Source organism: Salvelinus namaycush, chromosome 30 (assembly GCF_016432855.1).
Source record: "Salvelinus namaycush isolate Seneca chromosome 30, SaNama_1.0, whole genome shotgun sequence".
Classification (NCBI taxonomy): domain Eukaryota; kingdom Metazoa; phylum Chordata; class Actinopteri; order Salmoniformes; family Salmonidae; genus Salvelinus; species Salvelinus namaycush.
Window position 1 is genome coordinate 15,796,473 of NC_052336.1, and position 12,583 is coordinate 15,809,055.

A 12,583-nucleotide genomic window follows, 5' to 3' on the forward strand; every position below is an offset into this window, starting at 1 on the left:
CTCTACTCTTCCTCCCTGAATCCGCTGATACTGAATCATAATGTTTCTGAGATTACAAATATGGGACTCACTTTGGGCAAAAAATATTTTGCTGTCAGAAATTGTTCATCTCTGTCATTAAGGATATGTAGGTGTGAGTGATCTCCTAGTCTATAGAAACAATGCACCATGCCACAAGACTATGTGCACACAGAGAAAGAATCAGTCACACTGTTCAGTGTTGAAGATCATTTTCTCTCCTCTCTCATCTCCCTGACATCTAACTAAATTGTGTTGTTGCTTTCACGTGACTCTGGGATTTTTCAAATGTTGGTGGTCGTGGTCGTAGGGTTGGTGGTGGTGTGTCTGTGTGTTTCTGACCAGCATCCCTTTGACAGCCACGACTAGCCAAAATCTATGACTGACCCTTACCACCTCTTAAGGATCCACCGCTTTAAAAAAAAATGCACCTAAAATGACATACCCAAATCTAACTGCCTGTAGCTCAGGACATGAAGCAAGGATATGCATATTATTGATACCATTTGAAAAGGAAACACTTTGAAGTTTGTGGAAATGTGAAATTAATGTAGGAGAATATAACACATTAGATCTGGTAAAAGACCGTATTTCTTTTGTACAATCTTTGAAATGCAAGAGAAAGGCCATAATGTCTTATTCCAGCCCAGGCGCAATTTAGATTTCTGGCACTAGATGGCAGCAGTGTATTGTCAAAGTGTTGGACTGATCCAATGAACCATTGTATTTCTGTTCAAATGTGCCTAATTGGTTTATTAATAACTTTTCAAGTTCATAACTGTGCACTCTCCTCAAACAATAGCATGGTATTATTTCACTGTAATAGCTACTGTAAATTGGACAGTGCAGTTAGATTAACAATAATTTAAGCTTTCTGCCAATGGTAGATATGTCTATGTCCTGGGAAATGTTCTTGTTACTTACAACCTTAAGAGGTTTTTTCCTTCACCAAATTTGAACCAGTTCGAAAATTAAATATCGGTCTGCAAGTCAGCCACGTCCCGTTAGTTTTCCCCTGACTCGCACTGGGATGCTCTGCCGCAGGTGTCTGCCATTGGTCAGCGACCGTCTCTCTCCAGGACATAGATTACGTCAGCAATTGGTGGAAGGAACATAGGACCCGTTTCGCCCCATAGCAGACCGGCGCAAGATAAAACCTCCACTCAGCACATAACAATCCCTTTACTTCCGTGTGCGACTGGGACCAGCGCCCTCTCCAACTCGCCCACATCCGCAAGAAGACGTACATAACACACAGAGGACAGGATGAGGGAAATCGTTCACCTTCAAGCCGGCCAGTGTGGCAACCAGATCGGAGCCAAGGTATAAACAAAATATGATTATTTCAAATATTTTTACGCAAGTGTTATTGTGCCATTTTAAGCCTTGTGGTGTAATCTTTTTTAATGTAATGCATACGTATATTTTTTGTTACACCGAAGTTGTGGGGCAGCGGGTTTACTCGGTAACGTTAGGTTAGTTGAATAGTTTAGGATCCCCGCCTGTGTCGCAGATTGCGAAAGAGATGAGTAGATGGAACTAAACTCTGAGACGGGAAAGGAAGAGGGGCATTTCACACTCTCCTTTTTCTGGTTCATACACCGTCAATAGAGTAAACCGGGAGAGCCCACACCTTAACCAGACCGGAACTGTGACCATTTGTTTTAATGGTTAACGGACAGAGATCGACCATCTTTTGTAAACTGCGAGTGTTGATGCACAGAAAGGCGTGGTGAGACACTGTTGAAAACCACCACGCCCTCGGGTGGACTGCAGGGGGGCTAGACAAAGGCTCGGACTGTTGGAGCTTGTCCAGCTGCGCAAACACTCCACTTAGGGCCCGAACACAATTTACAGGCCACTGTCACAATGACAAGTATAGCGCTCTTTCTCAAAGCAGCCTCCAGTAGAGGTAGTAGTTGATAGGTCATATGTCTATCTATATAGGCTATTTGACTGGATCAGTACATCAAAGGTGTATTAATGGAGGATCAAATGATGATAACTGGACCACTGCAAATAGCCTACAATCGCACTAACTAGTGGTTTGGGTTGCTGTCCGTTTTGATGGTTTATTAGACAGTGAGTCTTCAGGAAGGATATTGCCTAAATGCTTAAAGCTTTTATGTCTAAAGCTGTAATGCAGATTTTACAGTGTGACTGTGAAACAGTTTTTTGTTGTTGCCTACAGTAGACAGCTTTTTATTTTGTTGCTGCTCTGTTTTGGATAGCATCACCTGCACTTACATCACCTGATTGGCTGGCTGTATGTGACCATCTAAAACTAAACAGGTCTACAGGTCTTCCCCTCTTTTGTTGTGTTTTGACCATCTGGGGATAGCCTACATTAGTTCACTATGATCTGAGTCTCTACTGGAGCTGGAGATGATTTATCATTTATTATTCATAACATTTAAGGCAGCCTTTTCTGAGCCTCAGGAGGCTCCGTAGTGATTTCGGACAGCTACGTAACCTCATCATCATAATCAGCCTCATCACCATAATCATCATTACCCAGAACCAAATCTACAACTACAGCATCAGCTGAAACATACTTGTTTGACCACAGCTGAACAAGTGAACGTGTCATGTGTCCACTTTCCTTCACTCCCTTCTGGAGTATTTCACTAGTGACTCAGCTCTTTTGCTGATTCTGACCACCGTTTCTCTAATGGGGCAGTTGTTGGGAAAATGACTTGTTCATAATGCTCAGGTTACTCCCAACAAAGAGAAACCCAGAGAGATGGGGAGGGGGAGAGAATGTGTTGGGAGTGGGACCTTTTGTCATCTGATATACTGCAATGGTGAGCTCATTCTGATGCTCAACTATGATATGGCAGTCTGTCTACTAGCACCACACATCTGCCATTGCTAATGCCGTACAGGATGAAGTCTGATGACAACGGAAGAAATCTACACGTTTGCCAGTGTAGCGCTAGTATCTAAGAATGAGAGAGCAAAAATTCCCTACAGACTCTTTAGTCATCGAACTCTGTATTTTTCTATCGCTGTCTAGCGGTTTCCCTTTAATCTAAGTCTCCCTTTCTTATTTATTTTCTGTTTCTTTGTTTGTCCCCTAGAAGAGATATTGCCCGATTGAGTTACAGAGCCATAATTAAGGAACAAGTGGAACTCCTAATTACCGATTTAGATGGCAGGGGACATCTGTTTGGGACAGGATAAATAATTAGAGAACGAAGGAGTATCTTCTGCAGAGGAGAGAAAGGGAGGGAGGGAAAGGAGGGAGTACAGCACCTGGGGAGAGGAAGAGGGACACCATTGTCAGAGCTCAGACCTAAGATGGTCTTCATACTGGGTGTGGTGCCCTTGGTCACAGCAGTCTGGACAGATAGAGGAAAGGTTGTTTTTGTCAACACACTGACACCATATGGGATTAATCTATAAGTCTTTGCTAGGTAAAGCCCCGCCTTATGTCAGCTCACTGGTCACCATCGCAGCACCCACCCGTAGCACACGCTCCAGTAGGTATATTTCACTGGTCACCCCCAAAGTCTATTCAGCTGTCCTAGCAGCTCACAGATCATTGCACCTGTACATAGCCTATCTGTAAATAGCCCATCCAACTACCTCATCCCCATATTGTTATTTATTTTTTTGCTCCTTTGCACCCCAGTATCTCAACTTGCGCATTCATCTTCTGCACATCTATCACTCCAGTGTTTAATTGCTAAATTGTAATTACTTTGCCACTATGGCCTATTTATTGCCTTACCTCCCTAATCTTACCTCATTTGCACACACTGTATATAGACTTTTCTATTGTGTTATTGACTGTACATTTGTTTGTGTAACTCTGTGTTGTTTGTCTCACTGCTTTGCTTTATCTTGGCCAGGTTGCAGTTGTAAATGAGAACTTGTTCTCAACTGGCTTACCTGGTTAAATAAAGGTGAAATAAAACATTTTAAATGTCACTTGATCTGGCTGGCTGTTGAGTGACACAAATATGGGATTAACACACTGACACCAATATGGGATCACTATGGGGCTTTTGAGTGACCATTGTTATTGCGTACAGTATCTTTTTGGTGTTTTTGTGTCTGCTTTTAGTGAATGCCCAGATGGTGTTTTTTGCTAATTAAAGGAGAACAGCACTTTGCACATAAGGACCTTCTATTGCATAGTAATGAGAAACTGTCAAATGGACAATATCTAATCTGTGACTTGATATGGCCATTTGGCATCCTCCTTCCAAGTGTGTGTCCTGTGTTTGCCCTTGATAGTGCTGTCTGTGGGGGTCTGTCTGTGTTCTATTTTAGACTTTCATAGGGCTCCGTCTGTCTCTCTCTGTCTGATATACACACACACACACACTGGCCTATACACTCAGTGACAGTATACATATTTGAAGTGATCAAGGGGACTTCATTAGGCAGTGTCCTCTTTTGTCTCTTTACCTACCAACACACTTTGTGTGTGTGTGTGTTGAAGTAGAGAGAGCCTCTCCAGATGGAGTCTGTCTCCTCTGAGAGGGCCTCTACATCAGTATGAGTCTAGCGGCCCAAGGCCCTGGGGGAGGGTGGAGACAGCTGGACTAACTGTTGGCTTAAATGGGGTCATGGATCAATGAAGCAGAACCCAGGACGGATGGCAGACGCCCACTATCCCAACTTACACTGGCCCACTCTCCTAACAGTTTTTACTTGAGCCCCCCACTAATTTCACCTCCAAGTACCCAAGTGATAGTTCAATATGGTCCCGACTATAAATCTGTTGAGAAGTTTCCATCCACTTTGCTTGTATAGAACTATGTGTTACTGGTAATGTTTGTGTCTTTGTGTTGTGCAGTTCTGGGAGGTGATCAGTGATGAACATGGCATCAGCCCTACAGGGAACTATGAGGGCGACTCCCCACTGCAGCTGGAGAGGATCAGTGTCTACTACAATGAGGCCTCATGTGAGTCTGATACTGGAACTAAACATCTACACAAGCCCAAAAACAACACAACACTAAAAGCACTGTTGCTCAATACTTGTAATGCCCTGTTTCAGTTGAACACTCTCACTCTTTGGGGTTTATCTAGACTTGAGAATATCCACTTTAATCCTATTGTACTGAACTTGACTGTGATATAGAGTAGAATTTATTAGGGTGTTGCAGGTAACATCACCTGCTGTCTCTCCCCAGCCTCTAAGTACGTCCCCAGGGCCATCCTAGTAGACCTGGAGCCAGGAACTATGGACAGTGTTCGCTCTGGGACCTACGGACAACTCTTCAGACCAGACAACTTCATCTTCGGTCAGTATCTGTCTGTCCAACGTGGGTTAAATATGGCTACAGTGCTTAGTGATTGCATTAGAAGAGTGTGCTTGGCAGTAACATTCAATCTACCATTTACAGTCTCTTCTGTCATTAACAACATAAATAGTCTGATGTAATATTTCCTTTAAAGACATTTGCTTTTATTTACTTACAGTAAATGCTCCCAAATGTCATTAAAATGATGGAAATGTATAGCTCCTGTACAAATGCAGCGTTGATAACTGCTGAAGCTCTATCTTGAAGTGTGTTGTTGCCCTATAGGTCAGAGTGGAGCTGGTAACAACTGGGCTAAGGGTCACTACACAGAGGGGGCAGAGCTGGTGGACTCAGTCCTGGACGTAGTCAGGAAGGAATGTGAGAACTGTGACTGTCTCCAGGGCTTCCAGCTCACCCACTCCCTGGGAGGGGGCACAGGCTCTGGCATGGGGACCCTGCTCATCAGCAAGATCCGGGAAGAGTACCCTGACCGCATCATGAACACCTTCAGCGTGGTGCCCTCCCCTAAAGTATCAGACACAGTGGTGGAGCCCTACAATGCCACCCTGTCCATCCATCAGCTGCTGGAGAACACAGACGAAACCTACTGTATTGACAACGAGGCGCTTTATGACATCTGCTTCCGTACGCTCAAGCTCCCCACGCCCACCTACGGAGACCTCAACCACCTGGTGTCGGCCACCATGAGCGGTGTTACTACCTCCTTCCGCTTCCCCGGCCAGCTCAATGCTGACCTCCGCAAACTGGCTGTCAATATGGTGCCCTTCCCCCGTCTGCACTTCTTCATGCCTGGCTTCGCCCCCCTCACGGCGCGTGGCAGTGCGTGCTACAATGCACTGTCTGTGCCCGAGCTCACCCAGCAGTTGTTTGACGCCAAGAACATGATGGCCGCTTGCGACCCGCGTCACGGACGCTACCTGACCGTGGCCATGGTGTTCCGTGGTCAGATGTCCATGAAGGAGGTGGACGAACAGATGTTGGCCATCCAGAGTAAGAACAGCAGCTACTTTGTCGAATGGATCCCCAACAACGTCAAAGTGGCCGTCTGTAACATCCCGCCCCGCGGTCTCAAGATGTCCGCCACCTTCATCGGGAACAACACGGCCATCCAGGAGCTGTTCAAGCGCATCTCCGAGCAGTTCACCGCCATGTTTCGCCGCAAGGCTTTCCTGCACTGGTACACCGGAGAGGGCATGGACGAGATGGAGTTCACCGAGGCAGAGAGCAACATGAACGACCTGGTGTCAGAGTACCAGCAGTACCAGGACGCCACCACCGAGGAGGAGGGAGAGATGTATGAAGACGATGAGGAAGAGTCAGAGAGCCAGGCCCGGTGAACACCTTGGAAAAAGAGCCAAGCTTGTGTAAACCCAGCCGACAGAGCTTTGTCGGTGTGTAGCAGGATTATTATCTGCCTCATGTACACTGTACTGTATAACACTCCCTTCCTATATCCCCCTCCCTGCTCTCACTGTGTCTTTGCTAACTGTTAGCCCCACTTCCCTTAGCCTTCTGACCAACTCATGGCCTCCTGTTGATTTATCCTGTTGATAAAAACCTCCCAGACAGACCACTAAGTTGAATGGGTGAAATAAAGTGTCTCATAAACTGATGACGAATAGCCCTTAATTTCTTATAATAAACATGTTCAAGCTTACTTTGTAATGAGCTTTTTCTGACTTGTTTGATGATATTGAACATGAATAATATTATACACCATCTTGTTTTGCTACACTGTGTTCGGGGTTTCTGAAGTTGTTTTTAGTGGAAACGGGGACAGTGTATTGCAGTACAATGACTAGGGGTCTTTCTTCTAGAAAAATAGGATAAAGCAGAGCCTTGTTGAACTTGGACTCCACTGCATGACTGTCCCATGTGGAGGTGACCTAGATGCTGGATAAAAATACTGGATCTCAGTCCCCTGGAGGTTGAGGCACACCTTGGGCAGCATGGGTGGAGTCTGGATAGAACAGGCTGTGAGGAGCTAAGATGGTGGACAATCTACAACATGTGTCAAACTGATTGTACAGAGGGCTGCCTGTCTGCGAGTTTTTGCTCCTCCCTTGGACTTCAGGTTAAGGTCACTGGAACTCCCCTCACCTGGTTGTCTAGGTCTTAAATGAAAGGGAAAAAACAGCAGACACTAGGGCTAGGCCCTCATGGAATGAGTTTGACACTGCTGATCTACAAGATAGCCTGCTTAAGGCCTTCCAATTACAAACTTATCTGCATGGTCTAAAATAGCTAGGCGGTCCTGGAGTGTGCAGGCACTTCATGTTTTGCATCTAACTAACCTGGAAGACCAGGTGAGTTGAATTTAGGCAATCACTGAACTGATCAATTAGTTTAGATGGTCAGGTGTGGTGCCTTGTTGGATCAAAATCTGGTTGCTTACCCCTGTTCTGAAAGGAGGCCGGAACTCTAGTGCATACGGTTAGAGACAATTGATTTGCAGGACAAGGAGGAACAGGTAAAATGTGGAGAGTGCTGCAAATTTGACACATTCAAAAATGAATCAACAATCCCAAGAGAACACCTGCACTTCTTGAAGAAACAGGAAGAGCAGTGACTAGCTCGCTGGTTAGAGAGAGATGGAGGCTGTTTGCTCTCTCTTCTACAATGTATGGGGCCAGTCGGCTGGGTGGATCACATGCTGGCGAAGACTCAACACTTAGAGCCTGTGGCAAAGGGCCCTGAACAGAGCAGCTCTTTATACAGTATCACAGAACACACAGACCCTGTCATAGCCTCTCTAATCTCAAAGATGCATCCCCACATAACACAGTAGGCCTGCCACCTCCAGCTTCCTCATGCAGTAAATAAACTCAGCAAAAAAAGAAACGTCCTCTCACTGTCAACTGCGTTTATTTTCAGAAAACTTAACATGTGTAAATATTTGTATGAACATCAGATTCAACAACTGCGACACAAACTGAACAAGTTCCACAGACATGTGACTAACAGAAATGGAACAATGTGTCCCTGAACAAAGGGGGGGGGGGGGGTTAAAAGTAACAGTCAGTATCTGGTGTGGCCACCAGCTGCATTAAGTACTGCAGTGCATCTCCTCATGGACTGCACCAGATTTGCCAGTTATTGCTGTGAGATGTTACCCCACTCTTCCACCAAAGCTACTGCAAGTTCCTGGACATTTCTGGGGGGAATGGCCCTAGCCCTCACCCTCCGATCCTACAGGTCCCAAACGTGCTCAATGGGATTGAGATCCAGGCTCTTCGCTGGCCATGGCAGAACACTGACATTCGTGTCTTGCAGGAAGTTACACACAGAACGAACAGTATGGCTGGTGGCATTGTCATGCTGGAGGGTCATGTCAGGATGAGCCTGCAGGAAGGGTACCACATGAGGGAGGAGGATGTCTTCCCTGTAACACACAGCGTTGAGATTGCCTGCAATGACAACAAGCTCAGTCCGATGATGCTGTGACACACCGCCCCAGACCATGACGGACCTCCACCTCCAAATCGATCCCGCTCCAGAGTACAGGCCTTGGTGTAACGCTCATTCCGTCGACGTTAAACGCGAATCCGACCATCACCCCTGGTGAGACAAAACCCTGACTCGTCAGTGAAGAGCACTTTTTGTCAGTCCTGTCTGGTCCAGCGACGGTGTGGGTTTGTGCCCGTAGGCGACGTTGTTGCCGGTGATGTCTGGTGAGGACCTGCCTTACAACAGGCCTACAAGCCCTCAGTCCAGCCTCTCTCAGCCTATTCCAGACAGTCTGAGCACTGATGGAGGGATTGTGTATTCCTGGTGTAACTCGGGCAGTTGTTGCCATCCTGTACCTGTCCCGCATCCTGTACCTGTCCAGTGATGTTCGGATGTACCGATCCTGTGCAAGTGTTGTTACACGTGGTCTGCCACTGCGAGGACGATCAGCTGTCCGTCCTGTCTCCCTGTAGCGCTGTCTTAGGCATCTCACAGTACGGACATTGCAATTTGTTGCCCTGGCCACATCTGCAGTCCTCACGCCTCCTTGCAGCATGCCTAAGGCACGTTTCCACAGATGAGCAGGGACGCTGGGCATCTTTCTTTTAGTGTTTTTCAGAGTCAGTAGAAAGGCCTCTTTAGTGTCCTAAGTTTTCATAACTGTGACCTTAATTGCCTACCGTCTGTAAGCTTTTAGTGTCTTAACAACCGTTCCACAGGTGCATATTCATTCATTATTTATGGTTCATTGAACAAGCATGGGAAACAGTGTTTAAACCCTTTACAATGAAGATATGTGAAGTTATTTGGATTTTTACTAATTATCTTTGAAAGACAGGGTCATGAAAAAGGGACGTTTGTTTTTTTGCTGAGTTTATCTATTGAGAACAAGGCAGCATCTGTCCTTCTGGTATGTCTCTGCCTTACCTTACCTCTAGTGAGTGTTGACAACCCACTACACATTAGACACAAAGAACTGACATCATTAATATCAACAACTCATTGTCTCTTTGGACTGTTATATAGGTGTCACTATTTAGACCCAGATTCCAGCACTCAGGACACAGAGATAATAACTGTGATTGAGACACCAAAGGACACTGATGGATCTCACCTAATTTCCTGTAGTGAAAACGGCTTCTGCATCATTTAGGACTGCATTAGAACAGAAGTGCTTACCCACATGAAAACATACAATAGTATACTATGGTATAAATACTATATTATTAACTGTAGTGTTTTTGCAGACTTTTACTGTAGTATACTGTAGTATTTACAGTTAACTGTAGTATAAATTCTGTGGTAAAAGAAAACTGTAGTATATACTATAGTAATTGATGTAGTGTTTTTGCATATTGTAGTATACTGTAGTGTTTTTGCAGACTGTATTATACTGTAGTATGTACTATAGTGTTTTTGTTTTATTATATTTGACATAGAAGTGGAGGCTTTCTCCTTCAGGAAACCTATTGGAGAAATACTAATAGAGCACATTTTCCATAACCTGTAAATAGGACTGGGGGTCTGAACGGACAGCTCAGAGCTTCTGCTAACTACTATAACCTGTAGGGAATACAATATATGGTTTATACTTGGCATGTAGGTCTCTCACTTATGGCTGGAACAAATTGCGACATGGGGAAGGGGAATGAGCAGGGTCTATGCAAATTAAATACTGTAGTATTTACTATAGTTAAAGTGTGGTGTTTTTGCAGTCATTACTGTTGTATTTACTGCAGGGTTTCTTTCTGATAATACTGTAGTATTTACTCTAGTATTCTGAAGTATACTACAACATTCTATAGTAAGTACAACACATGATAAAGGGATACAGGGATTCTATGCAGTATTCTATAGTAAACTGTAGTATTTTCTCAAGTGGGTAGCATAGGGATGAGGAAGGCCTGTTGACTGTAGGGAGAGGCCTAGTGAGTCAGTGTCTCACTTGCAGTCAAGCTTTAGAGGAAAGACATATACAGCTCACAGCACAGACCAGCTAGGCTGATGTACTGGATCGCTACACACAGAAGGTGCGGGGGGGGACAATGCATATGCTGGGGGGGGGGGGGGGACTATGCATAGTCTGGGTAGCCATTTGATTAGCTGTTCAGAAGTCTTATGGCTTGGGGGTCAAAGCTGTTGAGAAGCCTTTTGGTCCTAGACTTGGCGCTCCTGTACCTGCTTGCCATGCGGTAGCAGAGAGAACAGTCTATGACTAGGGTGGCTGGAGTCTTTGACAATTTTTAGGGCCTTCCTCTGACACCGCCTGGTGTTAAGGTCCTGGATGTCAGGCAGCTTAGCCCCAGTGATGTACTGGGCCGTACGCACTACCCTCTGTAGTGCCTTGCGGTCGGAAGCTGAGCAGTTGCCGTGCCAGGCAGTGATGCAACCAGTCAGGATGCTCTCGATGTTGCAGCTGTAGAACCTTTTGAGGATCTCAGGACCCATGCCAAATCTTTTTAGTTTCCTGAGGGGGAATAGGCTTTGTCGTGCCCTCTTCACAACTGTCTTGGTGTGTTTGGACCATTCTAGTTTGTTGGTGATGTGGACACCAAGGAACTTGAAGCTCTCAACCTGCTCCACTACAGCCCCGTCAATGAAAATGGGGGAGTGCTCGGTCCTCCTTTTCCTGTAGTCCACAATCATCTCTTTTGTCTTGATTACGTTGAAGGATAGGTTGTTATTCTGGAACAACCCGGCCAGGTCTCTGACCTCCTCCCTATAGGCTGTCTCGTCGTTGTCAGTGATCAGGCCTACCACTGTTGTGTAGTCTGCAAACTTAATGATGGTGTTGGAGTTGTGCCTGACCATGCAGTCGTGGGTGAACAGGGAGTACAGGAGGGGACTGAGCACGCACCCCTGAGGGGCTCCAGTGTTGAGGATCAGCGTGGCAGATGTGTTGTTAACTACCCTTACCACCTGGGGGCGGCCCGTCAGGAAGTCCAGGATCCAGTTGCAGCGGGAGGTGTTTAGTCCCAGGATCCTTAGCTTAGTGATGAGCTTTGAGGGCACTATGGTGTTAAACGCTGAGCTGTAGTCAATGAATAGCATTCTCATGTAGTTGTTCCTTTTATCCAGGTGGGAAAGGGCAGTGTGGAGTGTAATAGAGATGGCATCATCTGTGGATCTGTTTGAGCGGTATGCAAATTGGAGTGGGTCTAGGGTTTCTGGGATAATGGTGTTAATGTGAGCCATTACCAGCCTTTCAAAGCACTTTATGGCTACGGACGTGAGTGCTATGGGTCTGTAGTCATTTAGGCAGGTTACCTAAGTGTTCTTGGTCACAGGGACTATGGTGGTCTGCTTGAAACATGTTTGCAGGCCCAGCCACATCCAATGAGCGTCAGAGCCGGTGTAGTATGATTCAATCTTAGTCCTGTATTGGCGCTTTGCCTGTTTGATGGTTCGTCTGAGGGCGTAGCGGGATTTCTTATAAGTGTTAGAGTCCCCCTCCTTGAAGGCGGCAGCTCTACCCTTTAGCTCAGTGCGAATGTTGCCTGTAATCCATGGTTTCTGGTTGGGGTATGTACGTACAGTCACTGTGGGGACGATGTCATTCATGCACTTATTGATGAAGCCAGTGACTGATGTGGTGCACTCCTCAATGCCACCGGAGGAATCACGGAACATATTCCAGTCTGTGCTAACAAAACAGTCCTGTAGCTTAGCATCTGCGTCATCTGACCACTTCTTTATTGACCGAGTGAATGGTGCTTCCTGCTTTAGATAATCCAGCAGCAAGATCCAGCAGAAATTGGGAGAGTTCAGTACAACAGTTGAAATAATTAGATTAGATAGATCTTCCTTGATGGTACTATTTGTTCTCTCCTGCCAAAGGA

General features: G+C 45.8%; 1 protein-coding gene across 1 annotated transcript; it reads left to right on the forward strand.

The window, feature by feature from the left end:
• Positions 1-1,190: 1,190 nt before the first annotated feature.
• Positions 1,191-6,954, forward strand: LOC120025271 (tubulin beta-3 chain). Its single transcript, XM_038969766.1, has 4 exons — positions 1,191-1,341; positions 4,826-4,934; positions 5,166-5,276; positions 5,562-6,954. Exons 1-4 carry the CDS (start codon positions 1,285-1,287, stop codon positions 6,632-6,634), a joined length of 1,350 nt encoding a protein of 449 aa, XP_038825694.1. The 5' UTR covers positions 1,191-1,284; the 3' UTR covers positions 6,635-6,954.
• The last annotated feature ends 5,629 nt before the right edge of the window (positions 6,955-12,583 follow it).

Excerpts from the sequence above, each read along its gene's own strand:
- LOC120025271 (XM_038969766.1), top strand. The coding sequence starts at position 1,285 with ATGAGGGAAATCGTTCACCTTCAAGCCGGCCAGTGTGGCAACCAGATC. Across the intron at positions 1,342-4,825 it reads GCAACCAGATCGGAGCCAAG|TTCTGGGAGGTGATCAGTGA; the intron begins GTATAAACAAAA and ends TGTGTTGTGCAG. Across the intron at positions 4,935-5,165 it reads CTACTACAATGAGGCCTCAT|CCTCTAAGTACGTCCCCAGG; the intron begins GTGAGTCTGATA and ends GTCTCTCCCCAG.